General features: G+C 48.1%; 5 protein-coding genes across 5 annotated transcripts in view; 1 reads left to right on the top strand and 4 right to left on the bottom strand.

The window, feature by feature from the left end:
• The first annotated feature begins 238 nt into the window (after nucleotides 1-238).
• LOC9628945 (phosphatidylinositol 3-kinase VPS34) lies at nucleotides 239-3,669 on the top strand. Its single transcript, XM_024662884.1, has 15 exons — nucleotides 239-528; nucleotides 577-655; nucleotides 719-812; nucleotides 870-1,028; nucleotides 1,076-1,279; nucleotides 1,331-1,702; nucleotides 1,752-1,847; nucleotides 1,901-2,039; nucleotides 2,097-2,230; nucleotides 2,279-2,608; nucleotides 2,669-2,809; nucleotides 2,882-3,036; nucleotides 3,090-3,233; nucleotides 3,283-3,403; nucleotides 3,457-3,669. Exons 1-15 carry the CDS (start codon nucleotides 432-434, stop codon nucleotides 3,604-3,606), a joined length of 2,415 nt encoding a protein of 804 aa, XP_024518652.1. The 5' UTR covers nucleotides 239-431; the 3' UTR covers nucleotides 3,607-3,669.
• Nucleotides 3,670-4,520: 851 nt separating this feature from the next.
• On the bottom strand, nucleotides 4,521-6,949 carry LOC9628944 (probable methyltransferase PMT12). The gene is made up of 8 exons (XM_002989010.2): nucleotides 6,335-6,949; nucleotides 6,125-6,259; nucleotides 5,817-6,075; nucleotides 5,674-5,763; nucleotides 5,450-5,603; nucleotides 5,115-5,378; nucleotides 4,850-5,056; nucleotides 4,521-4,791 (listed from the first exon to the last, which is right to left on the bottom strand). Exons 1-8 carry the CDS (start codon nucleotides 6,899-6,901, stop codon nucleotides 4,584-4,586), a joined length of 1,884 nt encoding a protein of 627 aa, XP_002989056.2. The 5' UTR covers nucleotides 6,902-6,949; the 3' UTR covers nucleotides 4,521-4,583.
• A 3,810-nt stretch (nucleotides 6,950-10,759) lies between these two features.
• On the bottom strand, nucleotides 10,760-15,056 carry LOC9628943. Its single transcript, XM_002989009.2, has 25 exons — nucleotides 14,749-15,056; nucleotides 14,567-14,695; nucleotides 14,429-14,500; nucleotides 14,323-14,366; nucleotides 14,149-14,260; nucleotides 14,023-14,094; nucleotides 13,913-13,975; nucleotides 13,790-13,867; nucleotides 13,651-13,743; nucleotides 13,475-13,594; nucleotides 13,346-13,426; nucleotides 13,116-13,301; nucleotides 13,016-13,063; nucleotides 12,740-12,964; nucleotides 12,606-12,682; nucleotides 12,321-12,553; nucleotides 12,198-12,266; nucleotides 12,084-12,148; nucleotides 11,852-12,027; nucleotides 11,724-11,802; nucleotides 11,435-11,672; nucleotides 11,330-11,375; nucleotides 11,162-11,270; nucleotides 11,051-11,113; nucleotides 10,760-10,995 (listed from the first exon to the last, which is right to left on the bottom strand). Exons 1-25 carry the CDS (start codon nucleotides 14,929-14,931, stop codon nucleotides 10,921-10,923), a joined length of 2,736 nt encoding a protein of 911 aa, XP_002989055.2. The 5' UTR covers nucleotides 14,932-15,056; the 3' UTR covers nucleotides 10,760-10,920.
• Nucleotides 15,057-15,999: 943 nt separating this feature from the next.
• Nucleotides 16,000-18,512, bottom strand: LOC9628942 (BTB/POZ domain-containing protein SR1IP1). Its single transcript, XM_002989008.2, has 5 exons — nucleotides 18,409-18,512; nucleotides 18,056-18,340; nucleotides 17,922-17,991; nucleotides 16,739-17,839; nucleotides 16,000-16,652 (listed from the first exon to the last, which is right to left on the bottom strand). Exons 2-5 carry the CDS (start codon nucleotides 18,118-18,120, stop codon nucleotides 16,065-16,067), a joined length of 1,824 nt encoding a protein of 607 aa, XP_002989054.1. The 5' UTR covers nucleotides 18,121-18,340; nucleotides 18,409-18,512; the 3' UTR covers nucleotides 16,000-16,064.
• Nucleotides 18,513-18,604: 92 nt separating this feature from the next.
• The window catches only part of LOC9629514 (ERAD-associated E3 ubiquitin-protein ligase component HRD3A), a 2,410-nt gene continuing 174 nt past the window's right edge, over nucleotides 18,605-20,840 (bottom strand). Inside the window, exons 2-7 of the mRNA XM_002989007.2 lie at nucleotides 20,439-20,837; nucleotides 19,889-20,380; nucleotides 19,611-19,826; nucleotides 19,236-19,559; nucleotides 18,937-19,179; nucleotides 18,605-18,880 (exon numbers count right to left, since the gene is read on the bottom strand). Coding sequence (XP_002989053.2) covers nucleotides 18,680-18,880; nucleotides 18,937-19,179; nucleotides 19,236-19,559; nucleotides 19,611-19,826; nucleotides 19,889-20,380; nucleotides 20,439-20,837 — 1,875 coding nt within the window. The 3' untranslated portion in view covers nucleotides 18,605-18,679. The remainder of the gene's footprint in view (nucleotides 18,881-18,936; nucleotides 19,180-19,235; nucleotides 19,560-19,610; nucleotides 19,827-19,888; nucleotides 20,381-20,438; nucleotides 20,838-20,840) is intronic.

Genomic DNA, 20,840 nt, shown 5'->3' with positions numbered 1-20,840 from the left:
AAGGCGGAGCTTCTAGAGCTTGTGTGCCATCCCGAGGAGCTCGGCGGTGAGGTAGAATTAGGTCCCGAGCAGCAGCAGGATCGACAGCCGCTACAAGATGAGAGTGAGAGCAATCAGGATGTAGTTGCGGAGAAATTAGAACAGGTGAAGCTCGATTCTCTGCAGGGACCACGCGCGCAGCACTACGCTGCTCCAGAAGTTGGGGCCAAAACGATGGATTCGACAGAATTCTTTGTTTGGGAAGATTTTCCTCCGCCCAGCAAGAGAAGAAGCAGTGCCAATTCCGGGAGGCAGCCAAGATCATCGTCACAGAACAAGGACAAGTCTGTTGGCTGCCCCTCCTCACGCAAGCGACGGCCCTTGGCCTTAGTCGCTTGAACTTCCCTCCATTATTACCTAGGGCTTAGGGCTTCTTAGCAGAAGGGGAACGAATGGATCAAGTGTTCCTCTCCTCGGACATCAATTTTCCGGTAACAGCTCTTGTAGAGTCCTTGCAGGGAGATTTGCGCTCGCGTCCAAGCTCTCAAGGTACAAGGGAAAATTTTATTGTTTATATACTCTTTTCTTCCACTGCAGAAGATCTCTCTCCTGCGCTCTATGTGGAATGCGCGCTCTACATTGATGGATCGCCTTTTGGCCTCGTCACAAGAACTGGGTATGGTTAAATCTACGTAGACCTCTCTTGGTAAATTTTTTAATTTTTTTTATTCCCATGAAGATTGGCAATCGAAAAGCCTTATAAATGGAACGAGGCGATCACACTTACTGGAAAGTACAGAGATTTGTCTTTGAATGCGCAGCTAGCTTTCACTGTTAAGTGTAGTGTTTTCCGCTTTGTGTCGTTTTTGTGACCATTCATTTGTTTACAGGTGTGGGATGTATCGAACCCATTGCAAGAAATCGCCGTAGGTGGTTCAACTCTTAGGCTATTTAACAGTAAGGGGCAGCTTAAAACTGGAAAGCAGAGGCTCAGGCTTTGGCGAGGGCGTGTTGCCGATGGTTCCGCTGTAAGCACCACGCCTGGCAAGGTATTTACGTGCTTAGATCACTTACTGGCCAAACGAAGTATTCTCAGGTGCCGGAAGGTGAGAGAGGGGAAGGGGAACGTCTTGACAAGCTCCTTTCGAAGTATGAAAGAGGAGACATCGAACACATTGACTGGCTGGACAACTCGGCTTTGAAAGCTATCGACAAGATCATGGCAGAGCAGAAAAAGAGCAGCACTCATATTTTTTTGACAGTGAAGTTGTGGTCATTCGGACACGCCGTCGAGTACCAGGTTTTACCTCGTGTTTCCGCTTTTCTCCCTTCTAACTTACAATTGTTCCAGGAACGAGCTGAAGCTTTACTTTCTCAGCCACCGACTTCTAGAACTTTGTGTGCACTATGGGATACCGAGATTGGTCGTGAAAATCCCTGTGAGGTCAAGCACTTCAAACTGGCTCGAAGTATTTCAAGACTTGTCATTGACCCGGACTTGAAACCAAGCTCCAAAGAAAAGAGGTGCGCTACAGTTCGTCATTGGTGTTTCTTTCAGACATTATGTTTTTGCAGAGTACTCATGCAAGTGTGTAATTCTCCTCCCACGCAAAAGCTGACTAGCGATGACAAAATGTTACTGTGGAAATTTCGTTTCTACTTGTCGACCGACAAAAAGGCGCTTACAAAGTTTCTTCGATGCGTTGATTGGAATGACGCACAGGTGGTGTACTCTGGAGTTTTTTCTCCTAATTACTTCTTTATTTGTGCAGGAAGCAAAGCAAGCGACGGAATTGATGCATAAGTGGGAACCTGTTGATATTCCAGATGCTCTGGAGCTCTTATCTGCTGATTTTGAGAGTGAGGAGGTACTAGTCCCACAGCAGTTTCTTTTATCCTTACCACGTTAGGTGCATTCCAGGTACGAGCATATGCAGTTGAGGCCTTGAGGAAGAAAACAACGGCGGAGGAGCTGCAGTGCTACTGGTTGCAGCTAGTACAAGCTCTTCAGTTTGAACGATGTGACAAGTCCCCGCTTGCTTATTTTTTGGTAGAGAAAGGTAAGCCGATTCTTGTGCTACCAAGTCTGGCTGGTCTGACAAACAACCTTCCTACAGCGGTGCAAATCCCAGACCTGGCTAATTCTTTTCATTGGTATGTGATGAAGGAACTCGCCAAAGCGACAGAACCCTCAAACAAAACGAAGAGATTTTTTTCCGTGCACGACTTGTTTGAGACACAGATGTTGAAGGTGTGTGCATGTTATATCGATTTCCTTCTGCTATAAATTTTGTTTCAGGAGAAGCCTATGGATTATAGCGGAAAGCCGCTGCTGGACCAGCTTCACCGTCAAACTGAGCTTGTTTCTAAGCTCTGCAGTATTGCCACGGCTGTCAAGGATGTTGCTGACAAGGACGAGAAGCTTCGTCAACTGCTTAGCGACTTGACCTCATTTGAGGAGCTGCCTTCCCCCTTGGATCCGAAAATTATAATCACGGGGATCGTACCATGTGAATCATCAGTGTTCACGAGTTCACGTAGTCCACTAGTATTAACTTTTCGAACTGTGGCTGGTGGAAGCTGCAAGGTCATGTTCAAAAAAGGTGATGATCTCCAACAAGATCAGCTGGTGAGCTTTTCCTTTTCTTTTTTCGTTGTTTTGCGAGGAAAGTAACTTACTCCGTTATAGGTGATCCAACTTATCACTCTGATGGACCAGCTCCTGAAAGTGGAGAACCTTGATCTGCAGCTCACGCCTTACAGGGTTCTTGCTACCAACAAGGACGAGGGATTGCTCGAGTTCGTGACAGGATCAAAGAATTTGCAAACGGTATGTTTTGTTTTGTTTTTGTTGTTTTTTTTTTTCCTTCTTCTTCTTTTCAGGCGTTAATTATTGTTGCAGATTTTGGTCCGTCACAGGTCTATCATCAACTACTTTCGACAATGCCATCCCGATCCAGAGGGTCAATTCGGGATCAGCGCACCATGTCTCGAAACTTTTGTGAAGAGCTGCGCTGGATATTGTGTTATAACGTACATTTTGGGTGTGGGAGACAGGCAAGCATTCTTGTTAGTGCTTGTTAACGGGTTTGAAGCTTCTCCATCTACAGGCACTTGGAAAACTTACTGATCAGAGACGATGGACGATTATTTCATGTAGATTTTGGCTTCATTCTTGGCAAGGATCCAAAGCCTTTCCCTCCACCTATGAAGCTGTGTAAAGAAATGGTCGACGCCATGGGAGGTATTAACAGGTAACGGGATTTGTCCTTTTTCAAACCAATTTATCCATGTCGTTTACAGTGAATACTACGGGAAGTTTAAGCTATACTGCTGTGAGGCATTCAACATTCTGAGGAAGTCCAGCAACTTAATACTGAACCTCTTCTATTTAATGTCAAATTCCGAAGTTGCAATCTTGAAGGTAAGTTTTGCTTGTATGTCAGCAGCAGTAATCGTGCCGTGTTTTGCTTGTAGTTGCAAGAAAAATTCCAATTATCTTTGGACGACGAGGAAGCTATCCAGTTTTTCCAATTACTGATAAACGAGAGTGTTAATGCTCTTTTTCCTCAAGTGGTGGATACAATGCATCGCTGGGCACAATACTGGCGATATGGAAAAGTATGAAACCATGCCACTTGTAAGACGTGTTAACAAAATACACAATTCTTTCAAAACGATCTCGCTTTACTATAGAGGTGTGCATGACTTTATCTTTGCCCCGACGTTATCAGTGTCCTGATGCGAAGAGCATCAACCACATCCCGACACTTAGCAAGTTCCTGCAGCTCCTAGTCACCAGGATCACCCATGAAAGGTGACACCGCGATCCCGCTCATGGGATGGATTGTAGGGATACAAGCTTGGAGTGTCATCAGCCACACAAGCTTATTCAAGCCCTTGTCCAGTCCTCAAGTCCTTAATCCTGTCCCGGCTTGCTGGACTCTGCATCCACTCCATGTCCTCTGCGGAATAGAAGCCTGCCACAAGACTGCCACTTGGATCCACTTTCTTGCTCACGATTTCCTGCATGTATTCCCTTGGTGTAGCACTGAAGACCAAGATCGTCTTGTACACCGTAGGTCCTCACTGTGTCGTCGCCGTGGTTGGCGCCTCCAAAATGTCAGATGCTACTTTTCACAAGGAGATCCTTCCCCTGTGTTGTTCTCCCTTATCTTCTGGAAACTTTGTCCCACAGATCCTTTTCCATGAACTAGAACCGTTCCATTTGCATTATAACTAGACCAGGTGGGAAACAACTAGCCAATCAAAGCACATATGCAGCTATGATGCCATGAAGGAATGAGGAAACATGGACAATGGATCCATAATAGACACATTGTCCACACTTCCTCATTCCAACATGGTATCGGAGCTACATATTTTCTCTGATGGCGCTGCACCCGGGCGATCATCCAGAGCGTTGCATCTTACTGACCAAATGAAATGGGCGTGAAGTGGGCGACGGCAAGTACAGACAGTTGAACTGACTAGAAATAAAGAATATTCTCAGCATGAATCACCTTATGAAACCATCAACGTTGAAACTGAATGGAAGACGTGCTCTTAAATTCGGAAACAAAATACACAGTTCTCTCGCCTCACTATGGTTGCCAGGAAGTCTTTTGGGAATGCATGACTTTATCTTTGCCCTGAGGTCCACTATCAGTGTCCTGAATCGTTGTCTTCCAATGCAAAGCGTTGGCAATGCTCTTCACCTCTAGCAGCGTCCCTATGTCATCTCGAAATATCGCAAAACCTCCAGGCCTTAGCAATCTATCGATCTCGAGAAGGATGACAACCATTGAGCAACTGCACCAGATCAGCGATTAGCAAACTACGGAAATCAAAACTATCACAAGGGGCTTACTTGTGCTTGGCGGAGAAGAGTCGAGAAGCATGCACCAAGTCGAAGGAGCGTGGATACATGGGCAGAGCTTTGCACCAATCGTGATAAACTCCCAGCAGTCCTCGATCAAATATGTTTGCGAGGTGGTTGTGAGGATTGTCCACCGGAGAAACGTTGAGCACCCACCATGACAGAGCAGGATTTCGTGATGCCAATGCAGCAGCAAACCTGCGTAACAATCTCCAAGCTTTATCAGCTTCCAAAATGCAAGAAGCCTCTCTCTTACCCGCCATATCCAGCGTTTGTATCGAGAACGTTGCGAATCTCCCGAATCCTTGATGGACCCAAAGATGTCAAGTAAAAATCCGTCAGCATTTTCCAGTAGTTCAGGTCAGCTTCATACGCCTCCACTGTGGCCAACTTCAAGCTGTTGTAAGAAAGGATGGTCTTGAGGCGCATCGCATTTAGCAATCGCGTTGGCCAGCTGCGTCTTTCACTTGCTGCTGCTAGTTTTGAAGGACCGGATATACAAGCTTGCAATGGAATGCCCCTGACAGCGAAAAGCATAAAACCTGAGTGTGAGTCCAACAGCTTATCACATACCCTTCGCGAGTATTTTACCAAGTATCATCAGGTGGTGGACTTCCAGGATCACAAAACACCGAGTGGTTTTGTAGCTGATAACAGGAATTGTTCGCGGGCTTCTGCCAAATAGCAACTTTGTTCTTTCTCGAAGCCAGGATCCAACACATCGAAACTGCTGCTTTCAACATATCTGCCAAATGCAGAGAAAGCTTCTATCAATCAAGAACATCAAGATGAAAAGAAAACTGAAAAAGACTAACCGTTCCATAGTTTTTCTTTTCCTGTATTGCTCCAAACGAAAAAACCACCTCGTCGCAAAATTCGATCAGCTTCGAAAAGATGCAACGCTCCTGCAAGCAAGAAACCAGTTTGTCAATTGCTTAGACATCCAATGCTCACTCACTCTTCCTGGCCCAAGAAGTACTACAGCTCCCACAATGGATGAGATCAAAGGCTTCGCTTGGATATGGAAGTCTTTCTCTGGCAAAACTCTGGACCATTCCGGGAAAGCCTCTCTCGAGAACAAGCTGGATGGCATCGGCTCTCGATTTCTTCGATGCGATAGAAAGCGCCAAAATTCCATGTCTATCAAACTCCACGCTCAAGCTCCCCACACCGGCCTCTAGATTCAGGGCCAACCGGGGCTCAAATCCTGGTAGCGACTGTAGAAAGCAAGAGTTCTTCTGTACATCTCAAGAATGTCACTACTACCTGGAGGAGCTCATCGACATATTTCCTGGCGGCGTCCAGTTCGGCAGATCGAAACGAGATTTTGGTGCCGTGCATTTGGATCGCAGCGGCGGTCGAGCGCGCAAGATCGCCATTGCCGATGTTCTCCGCCCTTGCCTGGCATCAAATCGAAAGGATCAAACCCTAGAATTCCTCTTCGCTTGGAGGGAAGGAATCGCAAGCGGCGCGAACCTTGTGGACGCAAGAAGGCCAGGCATCCGGGCGCGTGTATCCCCGTGGCAGCGGAACGAGACAGGGATTTTCAATGCGCCGGCGCTCGCAGCTGGAGGAATTAGACTCATCCTCGATCTGGCAAGGGATTGAATCCGTTGGGATCGACTTGCAGGCTTGGGAAGAAATCGAGCGCCTCAAGTCCCTGAGCCTTGAATTGTCGGAAGTAGAATTCTGTGGGAGCCGCGACGAGATAATCTCCTCCTCCACCTCCGCCACAGCAACGCTCTCCTCCTTCCCAATCCCTATCAGTCCCTCGATCGCGACCGAGCCCTGGCCATCAAGAAACCCCAGAATTTCGATGTTGCTGGAGAGATTGAGCTGCGCGGTGCTGGAAATCTGCAAGAATCCCGCGATCGCCAGCATCCCAATAATCCAGGCGGCCATGGATTGATCGGCTACATGCCGGTAGATGAGAAGAGAGAAGAGAGCGTGGGCGCCATCGCTTCTTCTTGATCGGTGAACCAGCCAAAGATACCGCCCAAGATGCGAGTTGCTTGGCGTTGGCAAGAAAACACCCATTATCATAAATCGAACCGCCGACCTCCAAAGTCGCGGGAAAATTTTCCTTCCCTGTGTATGAATGTGTCCATCGATGTGTGGGCATGACGTGTCCCCATCTGGGGCCATTGGAATCCATGCATAGTCATCGCCTATGAATGCTAATTTAGCACGTAGCACTCGTATGTGAAACGTCCAAGCAAAGATTAGAATCGCAAATCGACGTAGAGGAAAAGCCACAGTCTTCTTGTATAGACCGTGTCTGTTAGCAAATTAGGAGAAAGCGAGAGAGATCATACACCAAGAGTAGACAGCAAGTTAGAGGATCTTGCGGAATAATCATCGGTTGAGATGTATGAAAGACAACATCTGGAGTAAAATAAAAATGAGACAAAGGCATTGCTTTTTCGAGCTTATCTTGACAATTAGAATCAGTCTTGACAACAAGATCTAGATATTCTAAGGCTGCATTGTTCCATCGTGCAACTTTGCAGATATGCTAGGATATTTGGGCGTGTCGAAGATGCGGAGCTGGTTTTCCATGAGGTCACACTCCTGCTCGACAGAAAAACTGGCGCTCGATCTATGCTTTCACCATGATCTTTGCTTATGCAAATTTAAATCTGTGAAGAAGAACTACGAAGAAACTAGAGAAAGAACTCCCAAATTCCTCCAGATCTCTCATCCGAGAGAAAGAAGCACACGATTGTGAACGAAAGAATAGGAGTCTTTTAGATGTACAGGCGAAAATTCGGTTCTTCCATCGATGGAAGAACTTTCTGACACCTTCCTGCTCCTTGTAGAAGTTCTGGATTTTCTCCTCGGACATGCGGACGTCGGACGAGCATTAAACTGCCTCAAAGCTCTGTCGATGAATTCTGCAAGCGAAAAATACATTAGTGTCAACAAAATCAAATAGATGTTTAAGAACCTGTCAGTGGATGCTGCGAATACCACTCCTGAAGGGGAGAAGTGAAGTCGGCTCCCGTGCACTCGACCAACCTCTTGAGTTCCAAGCAATTTTTCCACTCTAAAAGACAAGAAAGAAATAGGAACCAGAAAGAAGTACCAATGAACTTAACTGTCATAATTTGCATCGCCTCGAGTGCTTCTTCCATTTCAGTGCATCATCTAGAAACTCCTGCAAGTCCGAAACACATCTTGGTTTCAAACCGGGTAACGCACGCTTTTCCTCTCGAGTCACTGTTTTTCTTCAGTAGGCTGTGTGCAATAATCACCCCTATAATCTCGCGGGCACGGTTGACAACAGGACCTCCCAGTGAAAGCTTGTGGTCGATATTTGAGCTCGGCACTACAATGCCCTCAAATGGATAACGAATCAACCATCGGACGCTTCACGAGTTGCGTGCTGTTAGGAGCCAGACGCAGGTCCAAACCAGGTAGCCATGCAAGTCTTGATGCTTTGTTGCTCTTTAGCCTCCAAGTGCACTACAAACTCTTCGGCCTTGGCAATCTTACACTCGCTGCTCAAAAGCATTACGAGAAGGAAAACGTTGACGATGAAAGCTCTAGCAGATTTAAATTCGAAGATATTGGAAGAGTTCTCCTGGTGTGCTTGAGTGTGATTCTGAAATTATTGTGGTAAGTTGTGGAAGATGAAGCAGCCAAGGAAACAGAATGAATCAGGCATGGAGACAAGATCCAAAGGCATTGTAATTCAATCGAGGAAAATTTAAAATGTATGTTCCTGATGATCCCAAAAGAAAGCACTCCTAACGACTCTAAAAAGGCGAGATGGTTTGTTTCTTTAGCCTAGGTGGTTTAATGGCAGCCAGCCATTGGATGTTAGAGTGTTTTGATTGTGAGAATTGGCTCAAGAGAAGATGAAGAATAGGCTTTAAGAATAGATTCCACCTGAGGTAGATCCAGACATCTCCAAATTTAACTGTAATTGTATTGAATTTTTCTGGAAGTTTTCTGCGGAGTATTTTTGAAAAGGCGATTGTAGATTATCGGGTTCGAAGAAACTCTCTTGTTTTAGGATCTCTAGACATCTCTACTTAAAAGTTTTGTTCTTCGTTCTTGCCATAATCGAGAGAATCTTAAGGTATTTAGTGTACGTTTGATAATTACCTCCTGCTGCGCAGTACTGGAAATCTGCAAGAAGGCCGCCATTGGGATGATCCAGGCGGTCATGGATTAATCAGCTCCAAGAGCACGGGCACCTGTACCAGCCAAAATACCTGCCAAGGTGCGAAGAAAACACTCATCATCATGCCAACCTCCAAACCCGTGGGATTACAGAATCGCAAATCGACATAAAGGAAACGCTACAGAGACTGTGTCTTTCTAGCAACTCACGTGAGGTGCGAGTTGGCGTTGGCAAGAAAACACCCTATCCTAAATCTCCAAAGTCGCGGGAAAAACTTCCTTCCCCGTGTATGAATGTGGCTATCGAATCCATCCGGGGCCATTGGAATCCATGCATCTTGCGGAATGATCAGCAATTGACATTTGGAGTAAAATAAAAATGCGACAAAGACATTGCTTATCTTGACAACAAGATCTAAAAACCTCTCTGACAGCTTCCTGCTCCTTGTAAAACTCCTCGGACATGGGGACGTATTTAACTTTCGGACGCTTAGAAGGATTAAACTCCGTCACAGCGCTGTCGATAAATTCTGCAAGCGAGGAATACATTGGTAACTACTAGATCAACAAGACTGGACTAACCTCCTGAGTTCCAAGCAATTTTTCCACTCTAAAAGACAAGAAAGAAAAAGGAAGAATGAGAACCAGAAAGAAGTACCAATACTCTCATAATTTGCATCGCCTCCAGTCCTGCCCAGCTTGTTGTTTACGTTCTTCCATTCAGCACATCATCTAGAAACTCCTGCAAGTCCGGAACACTTTGCACTTTCAACTTCCGGGTAACGCACGCTTTTCTTCTCCGGTCGCTGCTCTTCTTCAGTAGGCTGTGTGCAATAATCACCCCTCTCATCTCGCCGGCACAGTTGACAACAGGACCTCCCAGCGACAGCTTGTGGTCAATCTTTGCGCTAGGCAATACAATGCCCTCGAATGGACATACGAACGAATCAACCATCGGGCACTCCACGAGTTGCGTGCTGTTGGGGCCGCTGAACTTGAAAACTGAGGCAGACGCGGTCCAAACCGGGTAGCCATGCAAGTCTTGAAGCTTTGTTGCTCTTTAGCTTCCAAGTGCACCACAAACTCTTCGGCCTTGGCAATCTTGCACTCGTAAAAACACGAATGATCGCTCATCCGTGGGAAGCTGACGAAGATTGTGTTGTCGTCACCATCGAAACCTTCCAGACATTGAGCCGCAGACAAGCAGTAACCCTCGCAGCGAACCAGCGATACCATTCCAGCTGGGCGACGTGCTCTGCCATTAAACCTTGATCCATTCCGGACGATGTGAAGAGTTCCCACAAACGAGGCAACTGCACTGCCTAAGTCATCCATCGCATGTATGTAGTGATGAACTCCAGACTCGTCGATGATGAGTTCCTACCTCATCGCCTTGAACCGCTGATACACCAAGCGCGACCTGTATGGACGCACACTCCTGGATTCTGTGTAGGATAGCTTCTTGAAATCCTCATCTGGAATTGCCGCATCTCCTCTAGTGTTGGTTCCCACGAAGAGGAACTGGTCCAGATCGTTTGTGCTGGGTTCCCGGTGATGACAAATGGAGTCTGATCTGTGAGACCATCGCCCGCCCGCTGCTGCAGAGTATGCCCGGATCTCGTCCACGTCTGAGACGGAGTTGCCGCTTTCGTTCATGGAGAGGGCAAAAGCGACCCACGAGGAGCGTGGCAGGATCGAAATCCCTGTGGGCTGCGATCGAGCGGAGCATGAGATACGAGTTCTGGAATTCCATTAATCAAAATGAAATTATTGTTTAGGTAAATTTCTGCTAGTTTAAATCATTGTTATTCAACTAAAACAGATATTGGTTTCAATATGCTAATGGTATAAATTAAAACCGAGTCGTTAAGAAACGACTAGGAATGGATGTTCGAGAAAATGCGACCGGGTATCAAAGCTTCCTTGTGATGCGATTACCGCTTTGAGCCTAAATCAACGACTGCTCGGAAGAACTCTCGTGGAAATAATGGCGTGGTTTCCGCAAGCACCTGAAATTTTCAGCGTAAGCAGTTTGTACACGCAGCTTAGAATCTGTCTTCAAACCTGATGAATTAAAACTGTCGAGGGAGTCATTCCAGGGACCGTGTTCACTTCTATAACAATCACCTGTCGCCAATTTTGAGTCAAGAATTTCGAAAGTGATTACAACCATACCTCTCCAGTGTCCACATTCATGAAAGCATCAATTCGAGCAAATCCTTCCAATTGGAGGGTGTTGGCAACAAGTTCAATACGCTCTCTACACGAACGTACTGCTTCTTCACTGCAGAAAGATAATAAAGAACCTGTGACTCTACGCCAAACGTAAGGTTTACAACTAACCTGCAAATGAGAGGAGGTGGTGGAGTCAAATTGACGCCAGTACCACCTGCAAAGAAAGAAACAAAAATAAAACGTAATTAACTTGTTGGGTGGAATTGTTCAAACCTTGAAACTTTTCTTCCAAGGACAAAATGTCGCCAGATTCCTTCAGTGTGATGCTTGGATGCAAAGCATGCATGGCACCCTTCTTACCAATCACACCAGCTGTGATTTCCACCCATCTATGCTTGCCTTCCCATGCGATTTGAGATTCTTCACACACAAGTATATCATCCGTTTGTATAAACGGTTCAAAGATCAAACTATCCGGGATAGTGGTAGGAAGTTCAATAATTCCATGCGGCTGCAAAGTACAAGCTTAGAATCGGTTTCTGGAGGTCATGACAATTTTTACCTTGCCGAGAGATCCTGGGAGCAAACGAGGTAGCTTTTCCTTCAATGCCGTGAGATATACCGTCAAGTCCCTTGCACAGCTGCGGCAATTTTATCAGCAACGTTCTTCATGTCACTAGACTTCCTTACCATAATCTCGCAACTCCCGTGGAGCATCCATCAGCTGCTGGTTTCACACATATGCTAGAATCTTCCAGTTTGTCTTGCAACGAGAGCCAAAGTTGCCTGTTATCTCCACAGTCATGAAGCAGCTCTGCTGTCTTATAGACAACTCTTTGGGCACTATAAACTCCATTCGAACTCAACTACAAGGAACGAAACAACTCATATTAAAACAAGAAAACGATTAGAGCTGACTTACAGGAGAAATCGTATGACCTGTAACGGCTTTGTCCATACATATCCGGGATGCCTTCACGCCAGATCCTAATCCATACACGCGGTAAGAAGCTTTGCAAATGCAAAATCATGTCACCTGTAAATGGTATGCCTTTCGCTTCGAGCATCTCTTGCAATATCCCGTTCTCCCCAATGTCACCGTGCACTGCACAAGGCGCGCGGTTACTACAATAAACAGCAAAAAATTCAGAGTTTTTACCTGCTATAAAAACAATAGCGTCCTCATCCTTAGCATGCTGAATCCATTCACTCATGGACAACTTCGTTGGGACGCCGGATCCCACATTGTAATCAACTTTAGAACCACTGGAACTAAGTTCTGACATCACTTGTGCTTTGAGTGAGCCAGAAACAGCAGAAAAACCAGGATCCAGTGCCTCTAAACAACCGTCAACCACCTCTTCCACAGTGTGACGAAGCACACAAGCATACCTTGTCATGCAAAATACTGTTATTCGCGAAAAGGACGAGTAAATAAACTTACGGAAGTGCCCAAATTGATCTTGATTCCGGCGATTCACCCCTTGATTGGGGTACAAGAACAAATGGAGAGACATCGAGCTGTCGTAGGAAATACAAACGGTTGAGTATCCATTGATTCAGGTGACCAAAACTTACGTCCTTACAGCCGCGAAGATTGAGCCAAACATTGGTTCCGCTCATCAATGACACTTGTCGTTCTGAGCTTCCTCCTCCAAACAAGACGTAGACTTTTCGTTTACTTGTTTGCGGAGTGCCATCAACTTCATGCAATCCCACCTGAGGAAAATTTGAAAGGCTGGGATATCTTGTGCGCGCTCGATTCAGGACTAACCGCAGAACATCTCTGTGGCTCAGACCAACCTTCACATGGTGTCAATACAGCATGATAAAACGTACTTGTTGAACTTATACCTGTGCAGCTTGTTGAAACAGAAAACTTGTTTGCTCCATGCCGCTAACCTGTTCACTGAGTCAGTTGCACTCACATATAAATGAGAAACGACTTTACTACCAGATTGACATCCGAAAAGACGACCAAAAAATCATTTGATTTGTTGAATGAACTTGAAGGTGGAAGTAACCAGCCATCTACTCGAGCAAAATCACGTAGATTCAGGAGTGTGAAAAGCTTCGAGGCACCAGAACGTATGCTTTGAATGGTTTGAACAGGAAAACGAGGAGGTGTGTGGTAAGAAACCTGAAAGATCTTAAGTACAAATGAAACGGATATACATGCCATACCTGTCTAGTTGGAAGATACTTTCTCCGGTAATTGAAAATCTTTTCACCTATCGACTGCCCATCGGCATGTAACAGTTCCACCTACAGCGATAAAATACGTTTAAGTAGGCCCAGCACGCAAATGTATACCTCTGTGGGAAGAAGAGCAACTGGCTGAACTTGTTCACCAGAACCAGTATCGAGAATAATGACGGTAAATTCTGTACAGCCTTGCAGAAAAACTTCCACCACGATTCTGTCATCAATGCCCTGGACAAAATAAATTCTTCTTTTAAACACAAAGACAACTTGTCGGTATCACTCACCTCTTTAAGTAAAGTCTCAGCATCACGGATGACCTCGTCGAGTCCATGAGCCACAGTAACCCCTATGCTTGATCCCGATTTGGCTGGTTTCACCTGTTGAAAAGCGGATAGAGTCAACTATCTCCTGGTGAAGCCTTACCACAACACGATCTGAAGAAGGATTCAAATCGTTAGCCTTGAACCATTCTACCAATGCTGCCTTATCAATCTCGGGACTCTGGAAGGAAGTATTTTCAAGTTGGCTCAAGAAAAAGGGACTTACGTCAATAAGAAAGCTTGGAATTGTCACAAATCCAAAACGGGAAAGCTCTTTTGCTGCTTCATACTGCAATATCCAAAATTAAGGCAATACAAAATACCATCAAAGCTTACCTTATCGAAGGCACAACGGGCTGCTGAAGAACCAGTTCCCACGAACGGTATTCCAGCGGATTCCAGAAGTTCCTGCACAGTTCACGGGATTTGAAAGGTTACAGCTTTTGCAATTCTTTCTATAACCTGTAGGCCTCCGTCTTCACCAAATTTCCCGTGTATCACCGGGAACACAATATCGACGGAAGATTTTAACCGTCGCAAGAAATCGGCCTGGGACGTGAAGCATTGAGCCAAGCTGCCAAAATACAAATGATGAGAAAAAAAATTAAAAAATGCGTACATGAATTCGTCTGTCACCTGTGCAGCTTAAAATCGAAATCAGAAGGCGTGTTACAGTACATCTGCAGAAGTATCAAGCATAGCCCACAATTTCTCCACTTCATCATTTTGCAAGGTGACGAACCTGAGAAGGTGAAATTGCATAGGCACGAAGTTGCTGATCCATGTAGTAACAATCAACTTCAACATCTTCCGCCTGCACCAACGTTTTCGTTACACAAATTGCGAAAAAAAAAAAAAATGGATAAGAAGAGAACACCACCTGGAGGTGATCAAGAACGGATCTTGCAGAGTTTAAAGATATCCCTCTCTCGGCTGAAGGTCCCCCGCAAATTAAAGCTACTTTAAGCGGCTTCTCCACCTCCGATGTCTCCTTCACATCTTCCAGACTCTGTGAAACACAAAAAGCCATCAGGAACCCAGTTGAAGAAACTAGTTACTTACCAGATTGTGTTCGGCTTGGACAATTCGCGGATGAGCCTTCGCCTCGGCTGTTAGCCGAGAGCATTTCAGCTGAAAGCCAGGAAACCAGGACCCAAATCCAGCAGCTCTAATTCTTGCTTTTCTCGAAGAAACAATCTGCCTGGACACCGGCAAGGAGCCCAAGGCGAGACCCACTTCCGCCATGACCCAAACAACCAGGAAGAACACCTTCGACTAAAATGACGAACACATCTACGAGGTGATGATAATGACAAACTCGAGGCCGGCAGCAACGCACTCAGAATAATTTTAAATCCCAAGCAGCAGCAAGCAAGCACAGTATCCACAAAGAAAAGAGAAGCAACAGATCCCACTGGAAAAACATGTCACCCAAGCAGCCAGATCTTCACTGGAAAAAAATATCACCCAGCACAAGCGCAGCCAAGGCACCACCCAAAAGCCCCAGAAGTAGACCATTACCATTACCATGACCATGACCACGAGCGTTACCATTCCCGTTACCGTTGTGATCAGGAAGAACTGGTGGTGCCGATGGAGATGGAAGATATGGCGGCATTTGGAAGTGGTGGTGGCCTTGATGGTAGCTCGTTGCCCCAGCAGCAAAGCCAATCACTGGGATCCCTTCCACCGGCTGGATTGGTGCCCCTCCTCCTCCCGAGGATGACGATGGACTCGCGAATTCCTCAAGCGAGCTCTCAACAGGAGAAGAAATCTGGTGCTGGGGCATTTGGATTTGGAGCATCGGCTTGCCCGGATGGAAATTTCCCCCACTCGTGGAACCAGCATTGTGGAATCCCGCCCCGATCAAGCACACGCACAGCCGGATCGAGCCTTGCATCCTCCCAGACGGCCGCTGGACGCCGAGAGAGATGATATTATCGAATGCCGAGGTCGTGGTGGAGAGCCTCGCGATCTCGTGGAGCGGCATCCACGCCTTGCCCACTACCGCATCGTCCCCCCCCGATCGGCTGCTCATCACCTGGAGCGTGAGGCAGGCGTAGGGATTGGCGAGCGCAATCGCATCCACGGGCAGCGACAGCGCCTCATTCCACACGGGATCCCTACCGCCTCTCTTGATGATCCTGGTGGAGCGCTTGGAGCACGGATCCACCCAGCACACCACGTAGGAGCTCATCTTGCTGCCAGACATGAGCAAGCTCGTCACATTCTTGAGATCCTCGCCGGCGATCACCACCATCTCCACGCGCGCTTCCTGCCTATCCATTTGACAATACTCTAGGGTTCTTGGAGTTCTTGGAGACTAAAAATTGGATTTCTTCTTCTGCTGGAGCGATCGAGAGCTTCTCGATCGAGCGTCACGAGATCGAATGCCGGCGGCGCCGCGGCTTCTGGAGCTCGGGCGTGGCCGGCGGCTTGAGCGAGCTCTTCCCAAACGGATTAAGCTTTCCAAGGCGCCGCGACACAGTGTGGAAGAACCGGCCGGATCCAGGCGAGCTAGCGGCGGACGACGTCGGGCTGCTCAGCCTCTTCTCCTCACTCGCCCTCGATACTCCCGGGCTCTGCTCCTTCTCCAAGTCTGATAGCCTGATCTTCATCCTGGTAAGCTCGATCTTGAGCTCCTTGTTCTCCCTCCGCAGCGCGGATTGGGGATTCGCATCGGCAGCGGCGGCAGCGGCGGCAGCAGCGGCATTGGCAGCAGCCGTGGACGATCGCAGCGCCGCGGCGATGGGGGTCGGGCCGTGATCGCCCTTGGGCATCTCGATGGCATAGTTTGCGAGCGCGGTCTTGATTCTCAGCTGCTCGAAGTAGAGAACCTGGATGATGAAGTGCGCGGGCAAGCGCTCGTTTTGCGCGGCATGGCTGCACGCCTCTTGGGACAGGCGCTGGGGATCCATGAGCTTGCAGATTCTCTTGCGATCGGCCTCGACGAGCAAAGGATGGGCCTGGAGGAACAGGAAGAGTTTGGATCAAAGAGGTGTTCTTCGCCAACGAAGAAAGTGGAAAAACACAAGGAAGAAAGCTAGCTTGCCTTGAGGAAGATATCCACCGCTCTATACAATCCATCCTCGACCATCCTCGAGTGCTCGGGCAGCAACTCGGCCAGCGCGATGAACTTGGAGACTTTGAGGTTGGCATCCGGCGCTACTTCCGCCAAATAGCTGTCCATCAACTTCGCCACCTTTGCCAGCGAGCTCTGCGACGCCTTGGACTCGTCCTGGAGATGGTGCTGGAGGAAGCTCGAGAGCAGGCGATGGACGAGGTCCGTGTCGAAGAGGGTATCGGCCGCGAACGAGAACGATGGTATCAGCAGGTCGTCCAGCGTCGCCTCGTCCAGCTGCAATGAGATCCGCCTCTCCAGCTCTAGTCGGCAGGCAACCGTGGTGTCCAGGATGATCGACGTCCGCAAGAGCCCGAAGAGGAAGCCGCAAGACGCAGATCTCTTGTCCGGTGGCAGCAAACCGACGATGGTCTCCACGAGCATCCGCTGCTCGTGCTCCAGTCCGGTGACCGATCTTCCGGGGCTCTTGCTGCTGGTGCTGTTGAATCCTTTCAGAGCCTGCTGCGCGTAGTGCATGAGGCTCCCCCACAGGTTCTCCTGCGGCATCCCCTGGCTTCTCATCACGGCCAGCACCCTCTGGTAGAAGTCGAGGCTGAGAATGGAGAGGTCCTCGGCCCACCAGTCGAGCTGCGGAGGCGTCTTGGCATTGCGGTACTCTGGACGAGCTGCGAGGGAGAGCGCCTCGTGGCTGGCCTTGGCCCCTGCTGCTTGGACACACCGGTTGACAATGTTGAGCTGCTCCGCCATTGGAAGGAGCTTCTCGCAGCTGTGGAGAACCGTGATTGAGCTCCCGAAGCTGTGCATCACCACGTCTTCGATGAAGGCCTCGCTCCTGGACGCGAGATTTGCCTGGCCAAAGTCGTCCGTCATCTCCAGATACTCTGCTACGCACCGGAGGATTGCAACGTTGGACGCCGTGATCTCGAAGTTGATGCCGTAGCAGAACTTCGCAGCCATTTCAAATCCTTCCGGCCCGCCGGGGATGTCATTGAATTCGACTCGGGACAGGTCCGAGTCCCTGGCTTCCGCGACGAGCTTTCGCAGCCTTCCGCTCCTCGACACCAGGGGGAACTGTAACCACGAGAGCATGAAACCCGCACCAAAATTCATGAGAAATTCTGTTGGTGGAGAGTGAAGGAAGAAGCTCCGCTACCTTGTGGAGGGCAAAGCTGGTTCCGCAGATGTCTACCGTGATATCCGTCGGGACGTCAGTCGACATGACCCTGCGATGAGAAAACGGTAGAAAGCAGTAAAACCCGGAGCCAAGTCATGATGAATCCAACTTACCAATCGTTGGTGCGCCTCATGCTGAAGCTGTTTCGACCAACGCGTTTGCTCGAAGTGACCGCCATCACGTAGCAATTTCCCAAGTTTTTTTTGTTCCCAGTGTCCTCGTTCTGTTCTTGTTCTTTTTTTTTTCTAGCTTTCTTCCCCAATGGCCGTGAGCTGTGGTGGCTAGCTTAGTGGAGGAGCAGCGAAGGACGTCTGTTCATGGTCTGGGATCATGGCAGAACGATTGAGGTTGACAATTGAGCACACCATCTTAGCGATGCTCACTGTTCCTCGTCCCCACTGAATCAAAGAGCTCCCGGTTAGTTACTCTGGCTGACGAAAAAAGAAAAACACCCAGACGAACTTACTTGTGGCATATGTTTGCAGGCCCAAGAGCTCCTCCAACCCAAAGCTGGCTGCTGAAAAACGCGAGTGCCGAGCTGGCAGAATCCAGGATGACCAATGAAAAGTTCCCTGTCCCGAGGGGATAAGTTCTCTCCCCAGCTGATAGCGATGCCTGCCTCGCTTCCTGCCAGTCACCAAAGTAAGCCAGACAAAGTGATAAAACAAAAATTTTCCTTGCGCTTTCGATTATGATTAGTCCGCTGCTCTAAACGTATACAATGATATCATACGACCTCATTCCTGTTCACCATAGACGGCATCCTCTTGCTGCCTTTGCTGGCGTCGTAAAGATCGCAGGTATAGAACAGTCACCAGGCACACCACCAGAGTGAGTAAAGTCGCGTTGCCTTCCTCAATGGAGAAAGCCGTAGTAAAGTCTCGGGCCCAGGTCGTGAATTGTTTACTCAGTTCCGGGAGCATGTCAATAGCTTTCACCTGTTAAAGCTCGAATCAGGAAACATATCTGAGAAAGAGAAAGGTAGCCTACTTACCAGCATGCTTTCCTCGTTACGCTGCCGCAGCCAGAGAACTCCCAGAGCAAGATAGATTGGTAAGAAGGCGCTTTGGTCTGCGTCCAGGGCCAGGTCGTAGTACCTCTTGGCGAGATGGAAGTCCTTGGGTAAGCCCAAACCGTGTTCATGCATGTAGCCGATGTTATACATTGCCTGTGCGTTAAACTGTAAACGTGCTCGCATATATGCCTCTGCAGCACGATCCAAATCTTTCACTGTTCCCTGCAAAAAGTACCAATAGTGAGTGCCTCCCAGCCAGGCAAAGAAAAGTAATATACCCGTCCATAGTAGTACGCATCACCAATTAACAAAGCCGCATACTCGTTTCCCTGTTCCGACGCAAAACGCCACAGCGTGTGCGCACGGTGATGGCGTTCTTCAACGGTACAGTAACCATTTTTGCCAATGCAGACTGCTTCTTCATGAAACTTGTCGAGTATCCATGCCGCGTTGCTTTGGGCCACCTCGTAGCCAAGCTCGGCAGCTCTGGAGTAAAGCAGCAAAGAAAGAGCGATCTCGCCCTTCAGGTAACTTTCAAGTCCCCATCGCAGTAGAGCTCCCCATGGACCCCTTTCGGCCACGGCCTTGTACAAATCCACAGCCTGCAGTCGAAAATTGTAATGTGAGGACGAATGTGGGAATTAAGAACTTACCGTAGGCAAGTCCTTTTTCATACCAAGGCCCCTCTGCTGCATTTTTGCAAGTTGGTAATACGCTTTAGGATGACCGGTGTTAGCCGCAAGGATCAGGTACCGACTTGCCATCTTGATACTTTTCTTGACGCCGGCACCCTTGAGATAGATGACTCCCAAGTTATAAAAACCATTGGGATCATTATGATCTGCCGCTCTTTTGTAAAATTCCTTGGCCTGCAGACACGCCAGAGTGTTGTTAAGAACACGCAAAAGGAAAAATTAGAACGCTGTCTCACCTTTGTCATGTTTTTCTTGTCGACTCCCTGCCCGATAAAGTACAAGTACCCGATCCCGTTATAAGCCGAGAAACGCTTCTCACGTATAGCCTTCTTGAAATAGTCATACGCTTTTGTGTAGTTCCTCTCCACTCCGAAACCACGGGCATAAATCTCGCCAAGGAATTCCAGAGAGGCCGAGTCTCCCTTTTCGACTGATTTCGTAAACCACGACAACGCCCTGATGTGGTCACGAGGAATACCTCTCAGTCCGTAGTAATAGATGACACCAATCTTGTGCATTGCGGCTGAGTTCCCCTTCTGTGCTTGGTACTCAAGGAACTGGAAATCGTCATCCTCTTCACCTCGGAACTTCTTGAGCGAGTCTTTACTCTCCTCGGGACCGTAATTCAGACGGACGTGTTCGATCAAAGGCCCCTCTTTGGCAGACACAAAACTGGCCACAGCGGCTGCTGCGAGCTCGGCGTAAAGATGAGCTGCCTCTTCGAAGAGCTGGGAAAAACAACACTCATCATCAATCCAAAGAGAGAGAAAAGAAGAAATAACTCACTTGCTGTCTGTAGTAGCTGTAGGCGAGCGCCATCTTTGATTGATAATTCCCTCCCTCAGCAGCAAAATGGTGGAACAAAAACGACTTGAGGTCACTTTGTTCCATACCGTAGCCGTGTCCGTAGAGCGACGCGAGTGTTGACTGAGCATGAGCATGGCCTTGATCCGCTAGACCCTGGAGCTCCTTCACCGCAGTCTGGATCAACTCAAGCTCCCCATCATTCACCGAATTGATCAGCTGGGCTACCGCGGCACCGTAAGAATCGTTCCTGCCGTGCTCCACTTCTTCCATCACCAACCTCCACGATCCTGGATCCGGCTCCTCGATCTCCGTCCCGTCCAAATCCGGGAAATCCCAGTCGGAAAAAGACTCCTCGGGCTCGGGAGGCACCGATCCATCCTC

This window comes from Selaginella moellendorffii, unplaced genomic scaffold (genome assembly GCF_000143415.4).
Source record: "Selaginella moellendorffii unplaced genomic scaffold, v1.0 SELMOscaffold_93, whole genome shotgun sequence".
Taxonomy (NCBI): Eukaryota; Viridiplantae; Streptophyta; class Lycopodiopsida; order Selaginellales; family Selaginellaceae; genus Selaginella; species Selaginella moellendorffii.
Note: the sequence above shows the minus strand (reverse complement) of the source record. Positions and strands in the feature narration are given on the sequence as shown.

Bases quoted from the DNA above. Each gene is read 5' to 3' on its own strand.
- LOC9628945 (XM_024662884.1), top strand. From the start codon at position 432: ATGGATCAAGTGTTCCTCTCCTCGGACATCAATTTTCCGGTAACAGCT. The intron at 813-869 runs GTTAAGTGTAGT...ATTTGTTTACAG, and splicing joins ATGCGCAGCTAGCTTTCACT to GTGTGGGATGTATCGAACCC. The intron at 3,404-3,456 runs GTAAGTTTTGCT...TTTTGCTTGTAG, and splicing joins CCGAAGTTGCAATCTTGAAG to TTGCAAGAAAAATTCCAATT.
- LOC9628944 (XM_002989010.2), bottom strand. From the start codon at position 6,901: ATGATAATGGGTGTTTTCTTGCCAACGCCAAGCAACTCGCATCTTGGG. The intron at 6,260-6,334 runs GTTCGCGCCGCT...ATTTGATGCCAG, and splicing joins GGCCTTCTTGCGTCCACAAG to GCAAGGGCGGAGAACATCGG. The intron at 5,057-5,114 runs GTAAGAGAGAGG...ATTGTTACGCAG, and splicing joins ACAAACGCTGGATATGGCGG to GTTTGCTGCTGCATTGGCAT.
- LOC9628943 (XM_002989009.2), bottom strand. From the start codon at position 14,931: ATGGCGGAAGTGGGTCTCGCCTTGGGCTCCTTGCCGGTGTCCAGGCAG. The intron at 12,683-12,739 runs GTAAGTTTTGGT...TTCCTACGACAG, and splicing joins ATCTTCGCGGCTGTAAGGAC to CTCGATGTCTCTCCATTTGT. The intron at 11,803-11,851 runs GTAAGGAAGTCT...AAATTGCCGCAG, and splicing joins ACGGGAGTTGCGAGATTATG to CTGTGCAAGGGACTTGACGG.
- LOC9628942 (XM_002989008.2), bottom strand. From the start codon at position 18,120: ATGGCGGTCACTTCGAGCAAACGCGTTGGTCGAAACAGCTTCAGCATG. The intron at 17,992-18,055 runs GTAAGTTGGATT...TTCTCATCGCAG, and splicing joins ATGAGGCGCACCAACGATTG to GGTCATGTCGACTGACGTCC. The intron at 17,840-17,921 runs GTAGCGGAGCTT...TCGTGGTTACAG, and splicing joins CCAGCTTTGCCCTCCACAAG to TTCCCCCTGGTGTCGAGGAG.